Source organism: Theropithecus gelada, chromosome 11, assembly GCF_003255815.1.
Source record: "Theropithecus gelada isolate Dixy chromosome 11, Tgel_1.0, whole genome shotgun sequence".
NCBI classification, from domain to species: Eukaryota; Metazoa; Chordata; class Mammalia; order Primates; family Cercopithecidae; genus Theropithecus; species Theropithecus gelada.
In genome coordinates this window covers 31,344,557-31,368,333 of record NC_037679.1, presented here as the reverse complement: position 1 = coordinate 31,368,333, position 23,777 = coordinate 31,344,557, and the positions used below count along the sequence as shown (strand labels likewise).

The window sequence follows — 23,777 nt, the reverse complement described above, 5'->3', positions numbered from 1 at the left end:
TTTAAATAGTATCAGATTATATGCCATTGCTTTACTCTAGATATGCCAGGACCTTATCTAAGAGACAATTGGACTGGCAGCTCCCTCTTCAGCCACCCAAAATTCTACCAGGAAGAATAAGGGAAGGAAGATCACAGCCAGAATCATCTCCTCCCTCTCTACTGAAGGAAAAACAGACCTGGCTGTGCACCATGCAATCTATCACACACATTATCAAGTGTAAACACACTGTAATCATGGATACACTGACCAAACTGTTCTGTTTTTTTAGAATTGTTTGTTTTTCACTTCAAGCTCTTTCTATTAGCTTCTATTAGCCTCTTCAATAGGTAGACTCTTAAACCTTAGGGAAGTTGATAAATTGTAGATTATATAACAAAACCCACTATCATTCATCACTGAATCCACCATCAGCCAAAGCCAGCCACAAGGGGATGGAGATTTGCTGAGGCTCACTCCATTACATCAATATCCCAATGGAAACCTTGGGGCTCAATGGTTCTATAAGCTCCTCCATTAACTAACTTTGGCCTGCTCAATCCTCCCTCTGTTCTGTTGTTAACATGTCCCTCCAGTCTACCATTCCGTCTGCTGTGTAAGTAATCCTTTTTCTCAACACTTTTATCCTTTGCACAAACCCCTGACTCCCACTACTTCTGCCCACACTCTCATCCTTAAGCAGATCTGCTTTCATCCACCCTCGGAGGCAGAGAGAAGGATGAGCACTTTCCCAGCTCCTGCCATTGCTGCTTTTACACCACTGTTCCTCCACTTCCGTGAAAACAACTCTCCTCTTTTAGAGTTCATGGCTTTCACTATTCCTATTTTCTGTCTGGCCCTGCAGGTGACACTCTTGAACATTTTTCGTGAATCTGAAGCCTGATATACAGCTTTTTCAGAGATTCTCCCAACCTGTTCAGGATCACCTCTCCATGTTATTCACATTTGTTCCAACACAACCTTCTGGTTACTTTCTTTCTGCTCACTCCATGATACTATCCTCAGTTCCCTTCATCCACCCAACTTTGCCATAACAGGCTTAAAATTCCTCCAACTCACCCTGAAATCTGAAACCCTCCTCTCTATCACATACAATCTTTCCAGCTCATCCACTTCATATCTCTACTCTTATTTTACTTTCAAGATGACTTGTAGTCTTCACCCCTGCTATCCATTTTTCTGAACATCACTTCCATTATGGGTTCACCTGCCTCCCTGCTTCTCTGGATACTACGGCCAATGATTCCAACAATATAGTTATGATTACTCTAGATGTCTTGCCCTCATGACTGTTGGCCACATGTGCCTTGTCAATTCCCCAAGTTCAATCTTCCTACATTTGCTTTCTCTATTCCTATTCCTGGGTTCCTAAAACTTGCAGAAAGGTGCAAAACAGTGTGGCTATTTCCCCTGTAGACACAAGCCATTAAACATCAGGTAGCTCTTGGCTGCTTTCTGGAAACTTTTTGTTCTGTTCTTATAGATTCAGCTCTCCCATAATCTAAAACCCCTTGGAACAAGCTCTGCATACATAATTTTCTTACCCCTTCTCTTAACTAGCACTCTTAAAAACAGTCTACAATCACTACAACCATTTCTTCATTCTACACACACTCTGTAATAGAACCTACTGACTCTGCTCCTACCACACTAATGAAATTTCTGGAGGTTCATCAATTTTATTCTTTGCTTTTTAACTTCTTAAACTCCTCGACTCTAATAAACTTCTGACCTGCCCATGTAGCCTTCTGATACCACTGCAGACCTGACTGGGTGACTCATGCCTGGCTCAGACATCTCTCTCATGCAGCAGAGGTGAGCTGGACGTCATAAAAGCAATAAAGGCACCCACATGGCTGCAGACCACTAAGCCAACTCAGGCCCCACCTAGCTATGACTCAGCTATTACTAACAAATCAACAATACTCAGGCACTGCTTTCCTAATGGAGAACAGAGACAGTTCTTTGTCTTTCTGCTCACAGGAACCATCCCATTTCTCCTCAGAGTCTGCACTGGATTCAGTTCCCTGTTTGCTCCTCAGTACCCGACTCTCTTTAGTAACTCTTTTCACTTACATGTTCCTGCAGATGTCCTTAAAAGTGATGATATTGGTATTGTAACATTTTCTATTTTTATTTCAATATTGGTCAAAATTATTTCGCATGAATTTTCAGGCCCTACATATTAACCTAGCCAAAAGGTTTTGAAAACCCTTGACATTGTGGTATATCTGATGGAAATTCACTTATTTAGACAACCAGTGGAATTTCACTGAGTATCTATCATTTTCTACATACAACATAAACTGCAGATCTTACAAAGATGGTACCTACCTTCAAAGAGTTCACAGTCTAAAGTAGCTGGCAAGAAAGCTCTACGAACAGCAGAAAAACAGCTATGAGAGATGAGTGTAAAAAGTTTTCAAAAAGTAGAGAGGAGAAGGATGACTAACACTTCCTAGGGTAGGAAGGAAGCCTCTACTTACATTCCTAAATAGATTGTAATCCAACTCTTTTGTTACTATTTCTTTTCATTTCTCTATGGATCATTATTACATTTCTAATGCAATCTTATTAGAATGTCTAATGACAACAGGACTTTAATGACTAACGTAATTTTTTCAAAAAATAGAATATATGCTTAGAATACATTAACCTACCCTCCTTTAATTCTCTCATTAAAAATAGACTTAATTTGTTTTCAGTAGGAAACTTCACAGAATAGTCCTATGTTTTAAGTGTATATACAGAATATCATATCTAGAAAAATAAGCATCAGGAATGTGCATTATATGTATGTGTCTTGTACTTTCCTGGATGTGGGCATACATATATAGATACCACCACTGTAAATTGTGTGTGTCCTTCCTATTGTAGTCAGTCCACACAATAAAGTTAAACAGTATGTTTTGAGTACTTGTAGCAGTTTTTTGCCCAGCATCCCTTCTCTAAAACTTCCTTCTTTTTTGCAATATATATTCCCATCCATGAGGTTGAAACAGAAGATACCATGTTCCTATCATAGTGATGGCAGCGGTGGGCCATCTGGAGCAGCTGCTGCCATCACATTGGCTGCAGCAGGGAGGCGCGGTCAGGGCTGCTCTCTCCATGGAGCCCACGAGAGCCAGGGACAAGTGGGAGCCCTGCCCCTTCTGAGCTGGGGCAGGGACTCCCCAGTGCTGTTGCAGCCACCCAAACCATGCTGAAGACCCAGGTCTCCCTCTCCCTGGAGCAGGCAGGGGCCCCGTCCACAATCCCTCCCACCCTTCGACCCCTTCCATCCCCTAGCCCCCCACCACCACAGCTGCAGTCACTCAAACCGCAGCTGCGGACCCAAGCATCCCTGGACTACTGGGGGCCCAGGAAAGACCTGCTTGCTCTTGCAGGCCATAAATGCCTGCTCCCACTGCCTGGCTTCTCCCTGCTGTCCTTGCCTGCTCTGATCTCGGAGCAAAGTCGGGGCAAGCTCCAGTGCTGTCACTGCACGGCTGGGTATGCACATGCTCAGGGCAGTGCTGACACTCCAGCTCCCTGCCGCCTCAGCCCCCTCCAAATTTTGGGTGCCAATGAGCATAGGAGGGAAGCCAAGGTGGGGCTGAGGGCAGCTCAATGCTGGCCTGCAGATACCCCTTGGCACTTATAGCCTGGGTGCCATGGACAGGCAGCAGGAGGCAGACAGGTTTCTAGGTGGAAGAAGGTGGGTCCCCAGTGAGACCAGGGAACAGGCTGCCATCCCACAGACCAGAGTAGGGACTTGTGGTGCCTTTTCCAGGCCCAAAAATGGCCACCCATGGCCGAATCAGTGCACACTTCCTCCCCACTGAGGCTTATAAGAGCCCCAGGCTCAGCCAGACGACTGGATGCAGAGAGGAGCAACACACTCTAGGTCCTCTCTGCTGAAAGCTGCACAAGCAACAGGATGACCAGTTGCAGAGAGAAGCTACCTTCTCTCTAGGGGCTGAACACTCATCAGGATACCCTGGCTGTGGAAAGGATCAGCCTACCCTCCCACCACACACACACACACACACACACACACACACACACACACACACACAGGTTCCCCCTGAGCTTTTCTATCATTCAGTAAAGCTTCTGTTCATCTTGCTCACCCTCCACTTGCCTACATACCTTATTCTTCCTGGCACAGGACAAGAACTCAAGACCCATTGAATGGTGAGGCTAAAAGAGCTGTCACACAAACAGGGCTGAGACATGCCCCTTGCTTATCATGTTGTAGGAAAAGAGAAGGAAAGAAGAGCTACAGTCCTTCAAGGAGCCCAGACCTGTGAACTCCCTGAGCCAGGACTGTGACTCCCTCTTTAGGGCCCTGTGGTTCCTGGCATCTCCAAGTTTCCAGGCACCACCATATTCCCCGGTACCAGCCATGAAAGCTGCTTGTGATGCACCTGGTCCAGTGCCCATGACAGCATCTGGAGCTGCCTGCCCCACTGCAGCAGCTGGCATATCTCATTGTACACAGTGGTTGGACCCCACGCTCACTCACACACCATTCCATATCTGACTTACCCTTGGCTGGTGTGGGACCTAGCCCATAGTGTATGCCAAGCGAAGCTGCCAGGCAAAGTGGGTGATATGAGCCTAGCTGGCCCAAGCAAAACTCAGTCAAAAGTGCCATCGGCCACAGGTTCCCAGCCAGAAAAACGACACCCCAAATATCCCATAACAATAGGATGCCACATGTTCATGGTATACACAGTAACCAGCAATGATCGTTGACTCAAGCCAGGGCAATCAACTCACTCCCTATGAGTTTGGGAATTAATAATGATCACTTTCTTGGGGTCTTTGGGAATTAATAATGATCACTTTCTTGGGGTCTTCACATTAGTATGCAAAACTTGGGAACTTTTGGCAGTCATATTCCAGCATATGAACCAAAGATGAGAGGAAGCCTGTCCCCAGTAAGAGAGTAAAGAACAAGCATTGACAAAGACCCAAAACAGAATTTCTGAGCTGCCCACAGTGCTCCAAGCCCTAGGTTCATCCCTAACCTGGGTTCCTTGATACACCTTGATCACTTTCTAATAAATTTCCCTTTTTGTGATAAATAGATGAGACTTAATTAAACTAAAAACTTCTGCACAGCAAAAGAAACAATCAGCAGAGTAAACAGACAACCCAAAGAATGGGAAAAAATATTCACAAACTATGAATCTGACAAAGAACTAACATCCAGAATCTACAAAACACTCAAAAGTATTAGCAAGAAAAAAACAAATATTCCCATCAACATTAGACCACCCTGCTATTAATACAAGGAAGCTCAGGCCACTTGGAGAGACCATTGGTAGATGCCCCAGATGAGAGCTCCAGCCGACGTTCCATAAAACACACAACATCAAATACAGTCATTTAGTAAAGATTCAGTCAGAAGATTCTTGCCCCCAACTATCAAGTTAACCCCAGTCAATGAGGCCTCTCCCACTGAGATCTCAGACATCCTGTAGCAGAGATAAGTTGTTCCCTGCTCTGTACCATCCAAACCCTTCATGGCCTTTTCATGCTCACACTACTCTTCACAGTGAGCATTAAAAATGGTTACTTTTTGTTGAAACATTTTCAAATGATTTCTTATTCAGCAATATTGATTTGAACCAATTTTGATACCTGGAATTAGGGCACCGCCATATCAAAAGCCTTAAAATATGTGGTATTGACTTTGGGACTAGACTAGGAGCAAAAACTAGAAAAGCCTTGGGATTGTTAGCAGAAGCCTCTGGGGCTTGAGGAGGCTGTTGGTGAGAGCTTGAAGCATAGTAAGGTAAATGTTATTGAAAACTGAAGGAAAGGGGACCTTTGTTATGTATACAAAAGTGTGGCAACCTCATTACTTGTAGTGCTATGGAAAATGAGAAATATAACTACTGAACTATATTTTCTAGCTATGGAGATTTCCAGGCAAAACATTTAAAGTGCCACCTGGCTTCTTCTCACTGGCCATGAAAATTATAAAAGAGAAGAGATGAGGTTAAGATTAAACTGTCTGGTTTTCAAGTAAAATTTAGAGGAAATATAAAAGAACCAGGACTTGCTAGTTTTGAAATTAAAACTTTTCCTTCTTCTCAGCTTCTTCAGATAATGGAATATTCTCATAGTAAGAAACAGCTTCAGAAAAACAACAAATTCAGGTCACTGTCAGGACAAAAATGGTCTAAGGATGAAGCCAAGGACGAGTCTTTATCAAGACCTCAGAAACTCTTAAAGTGATGCCCCATAACCTCTTCAAAAAGGCAAAAGGCTTTATAAAGATCTTAAGGGTATGCCTCATAAAGCCTGTTAAATAAAAGAGCATCTAAGAATTTTTATTCCACAAAGCCTCAAAGTAGACAAAGGTTCATCTTAAAGAGATCTGTGGGTATCATTTTGTCTAATGGAGTGGATATAACTTGATACATAAAAAGCCAACATTTTTTAACATAAGTGTACCTGCTTGGGCTGAATGTAACAGAGCCAATACAAAAGAAAAATAGGTGTTTGTAGCCCCAACATTTTACTGGTAGGAAGCAAGCTGAGGTTATTCAAATCTATTGTAAACACAAGCTACAGTCATCCCTTGGTATCTATGAGGACTGGTTCCCGGACCTCCCATGGATACCAAAATCTATAGACGGTCAAGTCCCTTATATAAATGGTATAGTATTTGCATAGAACCCAAGCATGTCTTCCTGTATACTTTAAATCATCTCTAGATTACATATAATACCAAATACAATGTAAATGCTATGTAAATAGTTGCCATATTCTATTGTTGGGAAGAAGAACCAGAAAAATAAAGTCTAGCTCCTGTTCAATACAGATACAATTTTCTTAAATAGTTTTAATCCACAGCTGGTTGAGCCCCTGGATGTAGAACCCATGGATATGCACTGGCTGTACTTTTATGCAATTATGACTATTTGGTTGCAAACACAAACTACTTTTTAATTAGAAGAGAAAGGATGCCTCAGAAGGCAAAACAAAGAGCCCAAAGGGTAGGGCCAAATGCCAAAGAGAACAGTTCACAGGGACCGGCCATTCATCCATAATTAAGGAATTGGTAACATGTGCCCAGTTGGGTTTCAGAATTGCTGTGGGCTAGTGACTACTGTATCTTCCCATTTCCTCCATTCTTGAATGGAAATGGCTTTTGTCATAACCATATTCCAGTCTTATTGTCTGTTGAAGGGAGAAAAGTGAGGTAAGATAGCTTGTATCTTTCAGTAACAGGTCTTCAGAGTGAGAGAAACTATGCCCAAGAAACCAAACCAAGTCATCTCTTCGATGCTTGAACCTAAATTAGATGGTGAAGCCTGGACCTCAATTCTGAGCCTGATGCTATAATGGGATGAGACCTACTGACAAGTATATGTTGTCTGTAGGATGAATATAAATAATCTGCAGGCAGAGAGCAGACTATGTTAATTTTAAAACAGGCCTACAAATTCTTTTACACTCCTCCTGTCAAGAGTTGGGGTCTAATGCCCTCTTTTGCTGAAAGAGCACTATGCTTAGTGACTCATAACCAATAGAATGTCTTAGAAGTGATGCTCTGTGACTTCTGAAGATAAGTTAAAAAATTCCACATAACGCCTGCCTAGTTCTTTTAGGACACTCACCTTTGGAGCTCTGAACTACCACATAAGAAGTCCAACCATCCTAAGACCATCATGCTTTGAACAAGCCCAGGCCACATGAAGAAGCCACACATGGATATATGACTGACAGCCTCAGCTCACATCCCAGAAGACTGACAGCACAACCACCAGACAAAGATGGTTTCAAATGATTCTGGCCCCTAGCTGTCAAGTCACCCCCCAAACATCCTGCTTCCCCAACTGAGGCCCCAGACATCATTGAGCACAGAGAAGTTACCACCACTGTGCCCTTCCAAATTCCTAGCCTACAGAAACTTTAAGCATAATAAAATGGCTGTTTTATGCCACTAAGTTCTGGAATAGTTTGCAATGACATGATAGAAACCAGAACAATATTGTAAAGGAAAAATTCATACTTTCAGTTTTCAAACAAGAAAATCAGAATAAAAAGAGGTTAAGTAATTAACAAAGTTTGCAGAGACGCAAAGCAAAGCAATAATTCTGAAACAGACTAATCTGATTCTAAAATCAATGTTTATAATCATCATGCTACACTATATTCCATAGAGATATCCCTACCTCTGTGTCTTTTCCTATTAATATTTCCCTGGCAAAGAATTATATGCACACATTATCTGCCTCTGTAAGACCAAGCCATCATTCAGGGCCATATTGAATCCTGTCTCCTCCATGAAGCACATCCCTAGACTTCAAACATTAACAATTTCTCCCTCTTCCAACTAGTCTTGAACTTATTTTCCACAACTTTCAATCAAAGCAATTCGTGAATATGTGAATACTAGTGTTTCTAAATCACAATTAATGAATTCATTGTTTTTCCTATGTACAGTCCTAGGCTATCCTGTGGATTTTCAACTCCGAACATCTATAGGATTGATCAAAACAGGAACTAAGTATCAGTGAAACGGACTAGATGCAAAAGAACAAAAGTGGTCTGGATTAAGTTAAACTGGGAAGCAAATGCCCCACATAAGTGAGTCACCACTACCCAGCTCTAGCATAGTGATTTTCATGATAGCACATATCACTACCTGACATATTATATATTTTTTGTTTATTGCCTCTCTCCCCTCATTAGAATATAAGCTCCCTGGGAGCAGGAAAGTTTTCTGCTTTGTTTGATGCTATATCACAAGAGTCTAGAACAATACCTGTCATTCAGTCAATAAATACCTGTTGAAGGAATAAATGAATGAACAAGTGGTACCAAATAGGAGTATAACCTAAGTGTTACAAGAGCTTTCCATTTTTCAAGAGAAGCCAGAAATAAATAAGTTTATGTGCAATCTTCTACTTTCTAAATGTTGACAACTAATATAAAAAAATGTTAAGCCATTTTGGGGATGGGTAAACAAAACATGGAAGCAGCCTTGGATTCAGTCTGAATACTTGAATTTGCAATCTCTGTACCAGAAGGATTTTAGATTTTTTAAAAATGTTTCTAATTACTTAGAATAGAGCCTTGCAAAGTGTAGGTAGCTTGATAAGCAAAGAATAACAGTGATGATGATGTCTCAAATATTCACATTTATGGCCCTGCTACCATTTAGCTGTGTATTATTTATATGCTACTCAAGTTCCTCTTTCATATCTTAAAGAAAATTGCTTCAGTTTCTGATCTGAAATGACCACCTGGACTTCCTGTGACCGTCCTACATCCAAGATTCTAAAGCTAAACTTCCACTCCTTCCAGCTGTTAAGTGTTGAGAAATGTCATTCTCATATGCTCCGAATAATAAAGGGGAAAGGCAGTGAAAAGAAAACAGATTGTATTTCAAAAGAGTGACAGAAAAAAGGAGGTAAGTTTTAAACTATATTTCCACAGTTGATAAATAAGAGCTCCCAATGGCAATTTTGTTTTCTTTTTTATAGATGTTAGTATTTTAGGTTATGCAATCTAAAATTTTATTTCAATTGACCTTTCAGTGTTCTCTGGTAGAATGTTTTATCATTTCTACATAAAAATTATTAAGCAAGAATTTTAAAATATTTACTAATTACTTAGAGATTCTTAACTCTAATAAAAAGTCACATCTAAATAACTATTAGAGTGTGTCTGGCTTTAAAACATGGGTCACTTAGCAATAAGCATAATTGTTTAGGGCTGAAAACACTTTTAAGATACTTTAAAGAAAACATACTAGAAAAAAGAATTTCCAATGTACCCTATGCTAGTTGACCCACAGCAAGTCAATCATCAACTTTTGAAGACGTAAAATGAAATGAGGTGTCTTCGTGTTCCATGTCTGTGTATGGTCCAATGAGTACAGCCTTGAAATGCCCACAGAAGACATCAACAAACATCAGAGAAATTCAACATATCAAATGATTATAAGTCCAAAAGAGTAAAACGCCTACTAGCCTTCTAAAAAGTCTGCATTTAAAACATGATGTTAATGATTAGATAGATGAATTCATTACAAGCAGTTTTTCAGTAATAGCATTGATTTTGTATGCTGGCAGATTTCATTTCTTAAACAGGTCCCACGGTGATTTAAATTAAAAGTAACAGTGAGGAAAATTTCTGTAGCCAAAACTATTTTTCAAAATTTAGGTTATTTTAGAACTATCAACTTCCTACAAATTAAAAATATAGATTTCTATTCACCTATTTTGCTGTGTTCAAGCAACACTGAATACAAAGGTTACTGGATGAGAAGAATCACAATCTGAATTTTCTTATAGACACACAAGTGAAATAGTGGAACACAGAATTCGTAAGGCACAGGGGGAAAAGCCCAAAATGTAGGATCAAACCAACCAAATTTGATTTACAGCTCTACCATTTGCTTACGTTTAGCCCCTGGACAACTTACTTAATCTCCTTAAACTGTACTCGATTTACTTTACTCATTTGGAAAAAAAAAAAAAAGTGGAATCATAATACCTTGTCTTAATATTAATATGAAAATTAAAATAAATGCCTATATATCATGTAAGCCATTGAAATGAGGCAAAAATTGTTAATTCAACATGGCATAGTCTACCCTAATGCAATGTAATTGCATGTAAAAAGTGCCTAGAATACCATGGTGTCACAAATGATAGCCATCAAAGAGAATCCAATAGATTCTTATTACAAATTTAATGCAGACAATGCTCCCTCTATCTCATCCTTCCTAAGAAAATAAAAATAAAATGAAAATAAGTTGCAAGATATTATCTACAATAAAAAAATCACTTACATGAAATTTTAAAATATGTCATGTATTTTGTGTGTGTGTGTGTGTGTGTGTGTGTGTGTGTCTATACATAGATATGAAATAATTGCAGGATAATATGTATGGAAATAGCAAACACCAAATTCAGGACAGTGTTGATCTCTAAGGGAAAGGCCAAGGCAATGAGATCAAAGGATGGTTACATGGAGAGCTTCAACTGCATCCTATGTTTTACTTTCTCAGCAGTAACATTAGACTGAAGATGGTAAAATATTTAGTTCTGTTGATCTGGCTAGTAGGTATATGGAGTTTACTATATTACTCACCATATGTTCTGTACATTTCAAATATGTTACAATAAAAAGAAGGAGCTTTCCCAGTCATACAAACAGGCAATTTTCCAAAACAGACAGCAGCAGCTGTTCCAGAGATATACAATAGTGCAGGTAGAGATAAGGAAGAATAAGGATGATGGGGGAGGGAGGTGGAGGTGGTTAAGGGAATAAGAGTGCTGGGTATAGAAGACAGGTTTCTCTCTGACTCTTTGAAACCAGTAAAATATGTAACCCCCCTGCCCCATAAGAATTAAAGAAAGAATTCCACTATATAAGGTGTAAAAAGGTTAGAAATGATTCATCGTTAATCCAGAAATCAGGTTACTTTACACAGTATACATTATCCAAAAACATCATTAAGCCGAAAATACTTACTATAACCCCACTCTTGGTGGTAGTTTCTCTGTATGTGAAGTTGCAAATTGCCCAGGCTAAATAATATGTGGACATGAGAGGGGTCTGTGAAAAGTGATCCGTAACCCATCCATCTTCCTCAAACACAGAAGTTTCCACTGGCATATTAGATAAAGATAAATAGGTTGCTTGATGCTTGATGCTGATTTTGAAAGTAGCCTTGTAGATTGGCTCATCAAAACAAGGAAATGCCTTTCTGGCATGTGTAGGCGAAAACTGAGTAACACCAAGGAATCTGGAAAAAAGAAAATGACATTCTCTATTACATTCATGTTATGAGTTAAGTTATGGCCACATTTCACACGTCTGTTGATGAAATAATATATTATTCCAAATTGCAATTGTTTTTGTGAACCAAACTTAAGTGCATGAATAGTATGAAAGCACAATCCATATGTAATATACTTCCCCAACCATAAAAGATTTCAGGGCAGTTTCTGTCTCAATTAAAATAAATTCGCTAAACCCAGAGAAGTGCTTGTTAGATGAAAGATGACACACTACAGAAAAACAGCTCACTGGCATCACACTGGCCAGAACTGGAAAGTGATGATTCTCCTTTTTGGTGTGCTTCACTTTCTTCCCTGAAGCTGCACAACATGTCAAGACAATGAAATCAAAATCCAAAAATTGTCCTCAGATATATGAAGAACATAGATCATCACTTGGGAAATATCTGTGCCCTAAAATCTCAACAAGACACAGCCTGGTTTTGTTCAGAAAAGGGATTTTGAGACCTGATAAATTCTGGTCTGAATTCTGGCTCCACAAACTTTCTTAGCTATGCCATCTTGTGCAGTTATTAAATTTTCCTAAGATGTAGTCGGTCATTGCTGAAAAAGTAAATAATCAAGTCTAACTCAAAAAGTATTGTACAGCTTAGAGGAAAAGAAAGGATGTAAACCACCTATGACTGTGACTAGCATGGAGCAGTTGCTGATTCACATCTTCAACCTTTCTTGGAGCACAGGAATAAATGTTTATACTGAATAGTCTGGAGAACATTGTTTTTTCCTCCTCATAATAAATGTTATATTAATACATGTTAATGTTAATATACCAGATGTATATTAATATAATAAATATATAATAAATATATGAATAAAATAAATGTCAATGTAAGCTCACACATGCATATACATACATATATATTGCACTCAAGTTTTCAGATCAAGCTGTATGTTATTAAAATTCCAACTGAAAGCACCTTTTATATTCTTTCATGGTTTATGGTTACAAATGAAGACAAAGATTAAATATTTTAAGAAGAACTCTTCAGTCGGGCACGGTGGCTCGCACTTGTAATCCCAGCACTTTGGGAGGCCGAGGTGGGCGGATCATGAGGTCAAGAGATCGGGACCATCCTGGCCAACATGGTGAAACCCCGTTTCTACTGAAAGTACAAAGATTAGCTGGGCATGGTAGCGCATGCCTGTAGTCCCAGCTATTCGGGAGGCTGAGGCAGGAGAATCGCTTGAACTCGGGAGGCAGAGGTTGCAGTGAGCCAAGATCGCACCACTGCACTCCAGCCTGGCGACAGAGCAAGACCCCGTCTCAAAAGAAAAAAAAAAGGCACTCAGACACTCTTCTAAATAAGAAAAACATTCATGACAAAAGTTAATCAAACTTTTTAAATAATACTAGTTACAAACGATATAAGGCAAGTCAATATTAGACTGTTAATAGAATACTATTGAGTTCTGAAGCGATTTCTTTAAAAAGTTTGTTCCTCCATAGTAGTTCTGCCACCACTCCTCTCTCCATCATCCATGATATACATGGTTAATCTAACATGGCAACTTTCCCACTGAACCCAAACTTGGCCTCAGAATTATTCTCAGCACAGCACTTCAGGCAACTACTACCAATCAATACAGGTTGACATGTGTATTGAATCTTATTGGCTATCCCTAGCTCAAAGCACAAGGTATAAATTTTACACTATCTTTAAATTATGAAGCTTACATTGATCATTGAGGGCCTCATTTTTTAAATCTTAGTTTTAGAATAGAGCAAAATAAAACATTTTAAAGATAAATCGTTACTTATCTTCATAGACAAGGTTTTTGAGAGTTATCTTGTAAATAGCAACAGGCTGCTACACACCAGGCTTGGTTAAGTAACTTAACTATCTGACCCTGTGTTTTCATTAGTACAAGGAAAATATGTTTTCTAGGCTTTCCTTACAAAAGTCAAGATGATAAAATGAGATAATATATGGAAAGGAGATTTTAACTGTAAATCTTCATACAAATATGAGGTTAAAGCTGGAAGCAATATTAGAAGCAAAGTGTCCTACTCTCAGAAATTTCTAAGTTGAAAAAGTGGATCCAGTAGGATGAAGTGATTTCTCTGAAGTTCCACAGACAATTTGCACAAAGCTGGGTCTAAAACTCACATTTTCTGAGTTACATTTCAAAACGGTAAAATTAAGTTTTAGCTATAATTATAAACATCTTAATTCAGCTGTAAGTAACAAAGATTCTTCTTTCCCAATTTGCCAGTATCATGGTAATATTTTTCTTACTATTTTTTACTGATTAGTAATACACTTTCTGCTTAATGAATTGTCAGTACTTTTAGTTAAAATGCACCCATTTATGATTTTGTCTTCATATGCTTTTATCTTACATAATGCTCGTGAATCTTATCTTTCAGCTTATTAATTAAAATGTCCACTGAGCTTAATATTTCTCACTGAGGCTACTTAAAAGATGCCCATGGGATTTTATATATGAGTCAAAGTTACTTCCTTTTAACTTTGAAATATCTGAGAACTCCAATTCAATCACTGAAGGAATATTGTCTGCTATGTGTGAGCTTTATGCTATACAGGTTGAGTATCTCTTATCTGAAATGCTTTGGACCAAAAGCATTTCAGAATTTGGATTTTTTTAGATTTTGGAATATTTGCATTATATACTACCGCTGAGAATCCCTAACCCAAAAATCCTAATAAAAAAATATTCCAATAAACATTTCCTTTGAGCACCACGTTAGCACTCAAAAAGTTTTGGGTTTTGTAACATTTTAGATTTTGAAGTTTTGGAGTGGGGATACTCACCCTGTATTAGGTACTTGGTATAATTTTTTTAAAGATATAATCATTTTCATATTTAAGGCCTTTGCAGTCTAATTGAAAAATATATTTTTCCATGAAATATATATATATATGTATGTATAATATTTTCTCATGGAAAATTAAAGGACAACTAATAATACTAGGGGAAGAGTTCTACAAGAGTTCAACAGAGAGGTTGTAATTAGAATGAATTGGCCTTTAAGTGAAAATCAAAGATGTCTTTGATATTAAGTAATTAGTGGGTAAGAATTGATTAGGTGTAAAAGATGTAAATACCTCTGGGCTAAGGATAATTTGATTAAACAAATATTTGTGCAGAGAAAAAACACAGTGCAGTCTCTTTTTGCCTTACCAAGTAAGTAAGCATGTTAGGGAAGGAAGCAATTTACATCACTGATCCTCCGGGTTGAAAAGAACGATACAGATCACCTAGTGGCCTCTTCTGCAATTACTATTCTTAATGAATTCACATACACAGTATATACCCATACACAGAGGGCCACCATGTGTTCTGATAATGTCTAAATGAGGAAATACCAATTTCACAGTCTGGCACCTGAGGATGATTGCAACTGAATTTCAATTCAGTATTTAGAAAATCAAAAGAAGTCCTTTGGTAAAGAAGAGCAGTTGGACTAGACTACATTTAAGGTGTTTTCCAAGCTTGAGATCCTACAACTGAACAAAAATCAGAAGTAAAATATTCCCCAAATGTGATTGGTTATTTAAAGATGTTAAATTACACTACCACTAAACAGCTTTTTACTACAAGTTCTATAATGCATTTGCTCCTTTTAATCATTTATTTTTGAGTGTTCGATACTGGGAAGAAAAAGACAAATATATATGGTTCCTTCCTGCAAAGAGTTTCTATGCTAATAAAATAAATTAAACATATACCTGGACAGGTATTATACAAACAAAGCCATGACAAAGAGGGAAAAATGTATGAAGAAATTACATTCTCCTAAAGCAGAGTTTCTCGATGTTGGCACTACAGACATTTTAGGCAGATAATTATTTGTTGCGGGGACTGTCCTGTGCCTTTAGCAGTATCCCTAGCCTCTACCACTAGATGCCAGTATCATCTCTCCCCAGTTGAGATGGGCAAAAGTGTCTCTGGACATTGCAGATGTCCACTGTAGGAAGAAATTGTCCCAGCTGAAAACCACTAGCTTAAAGAACTCAAAGAAGGTTTTATGAAGAAGAAAGCATAATAATTGGTCTGAAAACTTGGGTGGAAGTTTAAACGTCAGAGTTGGATGTAGAAATGAGTGAGCTGACTATAGGTAGCACAGAAATAAGCCTTCAATAAAGTTTTCACTCACATATTAAGTTTGTGCCCTGTCTGCTGTCTTGCAAATTCTGGTTACATCAGATCTCAGTATTTCAAGTCTATCTGTAACATCTTTTTCAACCTTGATACTCTTTTTTCTAACAAAGAGAGCCAGTTTCAGGTCGGTGCCCTTAACAGGCAACAATGTCTGCAGAATTTCAAAAATATAATTGTGTCTTCACTTCATATATTTTGTGGTTGCCTTCAATTGGTGGAAGTGAGACTTCTCTTCTGCTTACGGTCATTAAAAACATCAAAGAGGCCCACAAAAATGGTGATTTTGAGAAAAAAATAACAAGTTTGGAGTGAATTTGTGGTGAGTTTGAGGTGGTAAGCAGAATACCAAGTATAAGAAATATAAAAAATTAATTAAAAATAGAAATATTTCAATATATAGTGTGGACATGAAAAATATATGTAAATGCAGCAAAAAGTAAACAAAACAGCAAAAGGCAGAAGGTAATGGGGATAAGTATTTTGTTGTCTATTATTCTCCTCCTTTCTTAAACAAAATCATTTTTATCTTTTAATGAATCTGTCTATTACCATAAAAAATTCCACTTTCAAAAGTGACATTCTGGGAGTGTAATTCCTAGAATGTCATTTTAGCATAACTGGAAAAAATGTGAATAACATACATGTATTTTAATTCTCTTCTATCTAAAATAAATTACTTTATTTTCTTAACAACTTGTCTATTTGACATTTTGGTTGAGCTAAGAAGGAAGGCTTAAAGCTCCGTGTTGCCTCTGAAGGATATAGAGAATTGATTTCTTTTTATTTCTGCGGAAGTTCACTAGGCAAGCTACATGTATCAAGTCATTATGATAACATTCAGCAGAAGTAATGCATTAATGTTGGTTGATATTGCCAACAAATTACAGTATGTGATACAAAACAATTTCTGCTCCATTATTTTTCAGTTTGCCTTTTCATAAAGGTAAGACATGCAGAGGAAACAAACATTTGCATAACACTGTTAGTATTCAGATTGATTCACAGCATTTCACTGTGGAATCCACCAAAACCAAGAGAACCTCACAAACAGCATGGGTGATTTGAAAGGTTTTCTTTTTGACCACATCTATGCATAACACAGAGGAAAATGATTTTGAACCTACTTCTATAGGTTCTCTAATAAAGCAGTAGTTTAAGATTGGCAATAAAAACTTCCAAGACCTAAAGGAAAGTTTCAATGGAACATCTAGTTACTATTCAACTGATTGCAGTAAGCGGACTGTTACAAGGTCATGGAAGTCACACGTGTCCCATTTAAAATTGTTAATCCAAAATGCAAATTGTTACTCTATGACAAAATTCTTTAAGCCAAAATGGGTCGTTGTTTAGACTGTGTGTTTTTATGCACTTCAATGAGTCATTAAACCTCTGCTATTTCAGAAGAGAAGTACTCCTGCTGAATATTCAATACTATAAGCAAGTGTGTAGTCTATTTTTTTTTAAATAACCATTGGAGTAAACTAAAAACATAAGGCAATAATGCCAGCAATATGTATGTAGGAAGTGGTGCATATGTGAATAATCGTGTTATAAAAACAGAGCATAATATTCATAATTGTTTCACCATTTATGTACTAAATACGCTTACCAAAAATAAGTACTGTGTACTTGATCATCATTGTTGAAGGGTATTATGAATGCATTAAAATGACTTTCCCAGGTCATAATATTAGGTTTTCATAAAAATAAATAAAATTAGTGTCTGAGATTCATGTTTTTCTATTGGAAAGAGGCAAAACATTACATAAGTATTATAAAGTACTGCTGTTGTCAAAACTCACATAAAGTCTTAGGAACAATATCTAATGATTGAGATGCCTTTCCCTTGGTACTTAGGGCTTTTCTTCTTGCTGTACTGGTACCCTTCTGACCCTTCAGTCTCTGGTTCCTGCTATTCTCACTGCTAATAGAGAGTACTGCTATAATCAGAGACTTCTGTGTTTCTCGTTTCCCTCAGTCTTTCTGCTCCCTCAACCCTCTCCATCTCCCAGTATTTGATCCAAGCTAGGAGGTTCTCTGGCTGAAATACCACAACCTTTCTTTCCTTCTCTTTTTTCTGGTGACCAGGCTCTTCTTCTTCCTACCCAACTTCTTTTCCCATTCCCTGTCTTTTGAACTCTGCTTAGGTGGTAAAAACAAACAGCAGTCAAAGGAATGTCCACGGTGACCATTTCCCCACTATTTTGCCAGCAAGGGGAAACCCCAAAGCAAGAATGTTGGTCCTACACAACCCGGTACTAGCCCAAGTAGCAGATCTCCAGCCATGGAATAGTAAAATTATATTTAATAACCACAGATGTGCTTACTAATTATCAGACACTGTTCTAAGTGCTTTATTACTGATGTAATCATCACAACCACCCTGTACAATAGAGTATCACTATTTCCACTTTCCAGAGGAGGACACTAGACACACAGCAATTAGGAAACCTGGCCAAGGTCTTAAAGCTAATAAGTCGCAGAGTCAGGACATGAGGCCAAGCAGTCTGGTTCCACAGTCCATGCATAGGAGGAAGAGAATGAACACACTAAACACACACACACACACACACTTCCATCCAGCAACACAACAAAAGTGGACTATTTTTTAAAAGATAGAAGATTTTTAAAAATAATTTATTTTTTAAAGACGTAAAAAGTAACCAACAACAATAGTTTTTAAACTGCTTTGTCTATCCTCTGATTTTTCTTTTTTTAGTTGTGTAGTCATGAGGAAAGACGTGAATGATTAAAACAAAACTTCATCCTGCAGCACACACATAGGTGTGCACTGGGAGGAATTAATTCTCCCTGTCCCTGTACAACTGGGGCCAGAGTTCTGTAAATGTCAGGCCCACTCAGGCATTCAGAAGCTTGGACGCAAAGAAGGCAGGAAGGGTGAGCCTGGGTTCTTCACCCTTATTCAGCTCCACGCAACACTGCCAATCTTATTCTACCTTCACAGTGCCACCACCACCATACAGCTGTGTCTGTTTGTGCATCATTTCAGGTTGTCCAGGAAACTGGAAAAAGCAGGAAGTATTTTTCACATTTGAATTTTCCAAAATTCTGCCTACTAAAATTCTATCTGTGGGAGAAAGTATACAGTCTCCTGCAGTAGAAAGTAGGATGGCATGAACTTTGAAAAACCCTGGTGGAAGCTGGCCAGTAATGTAAATCTGGAAGGAAGTAAAGAACAAGCAAAGAATTGAGAAAGGATGATGATGGTGATGGTGATGATGAAGATTATGATTGCTGGGGTTGGGAGGATGAGCATGGGGGTGAAGGAGGGATGCCCTCCCTACAGACTGTAAAACATTTATGCCTTAAAGGTAAATCATTTCTTCTTCACTGTTTTTGTATCACTCCTTGAAGTCATACTTAAAGAGGTAAGTCCTATTTTTGTAAATAATATTGACCAAATGTCACCATCTTCAAGCACACCAAAAATATCATCCTGCATTATTTGCTCAAGCCCATCTACATACACAATGGCAACAATCAGTTTAAAGAAACAAAGACGTTGTGCAAACCAAACAAATACTGGGAAGGCCAGCATCAGGTCCATCTTTATTTGAAAGGGATCCAAAGCAGATAGGCTCAGTTTGGAGTTGCACTGAATAAATAAAAACAAAGGCAACTGCACAGGCAACAAAAGCAAAAAATAGACAAATGGGATTGCATCAAACTAAAATGTTTCTGCACAGCAAAGGAAATAAACAATAGGGTAAAATAACAACCTATACAATGGGAGAAAATATTTACAATCTGTACATCCGATAAGTGATTAATGACCAAAATATATAATGAAATCAAACAATTCAATAGCAAGAAAAAACAAAACCTGATTTTTTTAAGTGGGCAAAAGACCTGAATGAAAATTTCTCAAAATAAGACATACAAATGGCCAATCAGTATATGAAAAAATGTTCAACATCACTTATCATCAGGGAAATGCAACCACAGTGAGATGTCAACTCACACCTGTAAGAATGGTTATTATCAAATAGAAAAAAGATAACAACTGTTAGCAAGGATGTGGAGCAAAAAGAACCCTTGTACACTGTTGGTGAAAATGAGTACACTGTAAATTAGTATAGCCATTATGGAAAACAATATGGCGGTTCATCAAAAAATTAAAAACAGAACTACCACATAATCTGGCAATCCCACTACTGGGGGATTACATATCCAAAGAAAAAGAAATCATCATGTTGAGGAGATATCTGCAACATGTTTATTGCAGCATTCTTCACAGTAGCCAATATACAGAAGGAACCTAAGAGTTCATCAATGAATGAATGTATAAAGAAAATGTATTCATACACTAAGGAAATACTATTCAGACAAACAGAAGGAAATCCTGTCATTTGAGACAACACTGAGGAACTGGAAGACTTCATGTAAGTGAATAAGCGAGGCACAAAAAGGCAAATATCGCATGATCTTAGTCATATGTGGAATCTAAAAAAGTTGACCTCATTGAGTTAGAGAGTAGAATGATGTTTACCAGATACTAAGAGGTTAAGGGAAGAATGGAGTTGAGGAGTTGCTGGTCAAAGGATATATAATTACTTAGATAAGAGGAATAAGTTCAAGGGATTTGCTGTAAAGCAAGATGACTATAATTAATGACAATATATTATATTCTTGAAAACTGCTGAGAGTAGATGTTAAATATTCTCACCACAAAAATAGCTATATGAGGTGATGCATTTGTTAATTAACTAATTTGCTCCAAATGTATGCATACTTCAAAACATTAGGTTATACATGATAAATACATACAATTTTATGTCAATTAAAATAATTTGAAAAAAACTGTACATTTAATTACTATCCAGGGTGATGAAATCGAATGACACTACAGGAAACACAGCAAGACAAACACCAATTGCATAAATTTTCTCCCTGAGTGAGTCATTATTAAATGATCAGAGCTTTTTTTTAGTAAACATTGTCTAGATATAGTTTACTGGTAGCATTTTGAATTGTGTTCAAAATCCAGCACTGAACTGAGTTTTGCCATATGGTTATGTGAGCCTGACACAAAAACAATGAGCTAAGTCCATTAAGGAATCATAGAAAAAAGTTTTTACAGAAACAAATGGTTCTCAAAGATTTTTTCAGTTCACAGTCCTCTATAGAGGGACAAAAAGCGATATACTCCTACTTGCTCATGTTAAGCTATCTTCTTACCAGAGTGAATGGGAGAAGTGAAGCTGCTTTCAATCTAAAAATAATGTAGTGAATGTCTTGTTTGTATTAAATACCATGAGTATTAATTCATTCCCAGAAGATTACAAGGCATCGGATCACAGAAATACCACAGTAGAGCAAATGCCTACCCAGAGATAAAATCCTCCATTCTCTCCCCAAGATTTTTGCAAAAAGTTGGTCCCAATTCTCTTTAAGAACTGTCACTATTATTTTCCCATTTTACTTGGAGACTATCGTTTCTCTCTAAACAATCCTTTATAGAAAAGGACCTCCTATTTTTAACGTCGTCTCACTTTGGCATGTTATAGACCCTATCAAAGTTGGTCAAAGAAAAACAGCCTCCCTTTTGAAAGTGAATAAAATGTTCTTTATCTTGGCTATATTTCCCTTTCAATCCAACCATCTGGATCTAAATTAAGGTACCCTACTTTGAACATGGATGTGCCCACCATCTGGCTACCCAAAAGTGGCAATTATTTCAGGTAAATGAACATTTTACCTAATTCTAAGCAAGCATACTCTCCTGTCGAAGACTACAGCATAAATACATACCCATTTTTATCTGCCTGCTGCACACCTAGTTGATGAAAAAGTGAGTATGTATTCTGCCTAATTTACTTCTTGGTGTGTAAACATGTTGATTTTAAGAGAATTTATTTTCAATATTCAACAAGTGTAGGAACCAAGGGTAGAGAATTTGTCTCAACTTGGGAAACCTTCAGCTTCACGGGGGGAGCTTGTCTTTCTTCAGTACAGTATGGAAATCAGGAAAAGCAAGTCTTCCCAGTTGTACAAAGCCAGGCTACCTACGACACCCAGCAGGAGATAAAACCTTCCAGAGGTCCAAGGTATATAGCACACAGTGGAATCTAATTTCCCTGCTGTCGCCAAAATTATTTTGCTCAGGCCTCTGAGAAGCAAGTTGAAGAATCAGACTGATAGGATTTTAATGAGTTAGTGTTTCCACATAGGCTGAGAAGTGAACTGTATTGTAGTATTGCTCTTTTAAGCATTTCAACTTGCTCAATATGACTTCCTTTATCAGATTAAATATTTGTTTTTATCACAGAAATTATCCTATAATTAAATTGGTAAAATTATATCTAACTAAAGATCAAAATTTTTAATCATTAATCAAATGAAAATTCAGTGTTCACATCTGTGTCCTACTTGAAAGTGGGTTTTAGAATGCCAATTTACATTGCATTTTGTGGACAAAATCATCACCAAAGTCCAACCCTAGCTGAGATGCTGATAAGAGTCTGTTTAAAAATGCTTCAAGTGGCTATAGTAACAAAAAAAGTTTAATAAATAGAAAGTTTATATAACTATGAAATGGTTTATTAGATTTATTTCTTTTGCTTTATCAACTCCAGTAGAAACATCCAAGAAATTATGAGATTTACTCTAGTAATAATAATGAGGAATGAAAAAAAAAAATGAGGAACAAAGACTTCCTCTAAGATGCTGTATAGAAATAAAACAATCCTGGGATTTTCAAAACACTGTGTTCTGCATTTCTATTGGGATGATGAGTTTAACTATATGTGAACTAGGTTAAACTTCCAACCAAGTTATTTACTTCTTTGAGGAAAACTGCAAGATAGAGTTTGAATATAAATATGCACTAGGGTTACAAGAAATCAGTTACGGGTCAAGCAGAAACATCTGGTCTTTTTAAGAGTCCTGTTAATTTGAAAGCATTGACCAAAACAAGCTCAGTTCTGCCAAACATATTTTGGCATGGCTCAAAAAACGGGATTTGTCGAAAGCATTCATTTCACCACAGCAAGATGTGTCAGTAATGATATGCAACTCCCACTATTGACATTTTGACATAACAAGCTTGTTCCTAAACATAGTATGCAAATTTGTTTTCTATGCCTTTCCCCCAAATTTGATATAATTCTGGGTTTAAAAAATATTTTTAATCTGTATTATTTAGAACGTGTCAGAGGAAGTGGTAGAAGGGGGTTTAAATTATCCATATCTGATGTCAGGAGTAAGACAGTGAATAATTTATACATTCACTTACAGGAGGTTTTAACTATCATACAACTACTAAAGCATTGGGCATTTTATTTATAGGAGGTTACTTCATAGAACTCTATAAATAATAAAACTTTTGTTTACTTTCACAACACATTGCAATTTCCCCAGCCTTTTACACAATAACTTCTTCTGAGAGTTTCCAAACACCATAAGCTGTGTCTGGTCCAGGGATTAGAGAACCAAAGTTCAAGTCCTAGCTCTCCACTGACAAGCCTGCTCACCTCCAGGGCCCTGGGCTTCTCTGAGCCCATTTTCTGCTGTTGTGAGCATCACCTGAGAAAAGAAGAGGCTCTGCCTCATTACTGATCTGCAACCTGCCTCCTCTTCTAAAGTTCTTGGTTTAATTTTTAAGCTCACTTTGGTTGTTCATCTGCCCTATAGTCATTTAATTAATCGAAGTTATTTTAGCAATGAGGGAGTTAGAGCAAAGAACAAGAATCACTTATTCATTCAACAATATACCTGAGAGCTTACTGCCACAAGACACTCATGAGAGCTAGCATTTATGGTGGATACTCTATGTGCCAGGCACAGGGGTAAGTACTTTGTAATGCATTCACT

General features: G+C 37.7%; 1 protein-coding gene across 1 annotated transcript in view; it reads right to left on the bottom strand.

Moving 5' to 3' along the window:
• Positions 1-23,777, bottom strand: part of TRHDE (thyrotropin releasing hormone degrading enzyme) — a 419,008-nt gene that overhangs the window by 392,407 nt on the left and 2,824 nt on the right. The window contains exon 2 of the mRNA XM_025402213.1: positions 11,491-11,764. Coding sequence (XP_025257998.1) covers positions 11,491-11,764 — 274 coding nt within the window. The remainder of the gene's footprint in view (positions 1-11,490; positions 11,765-23,777) is intronic.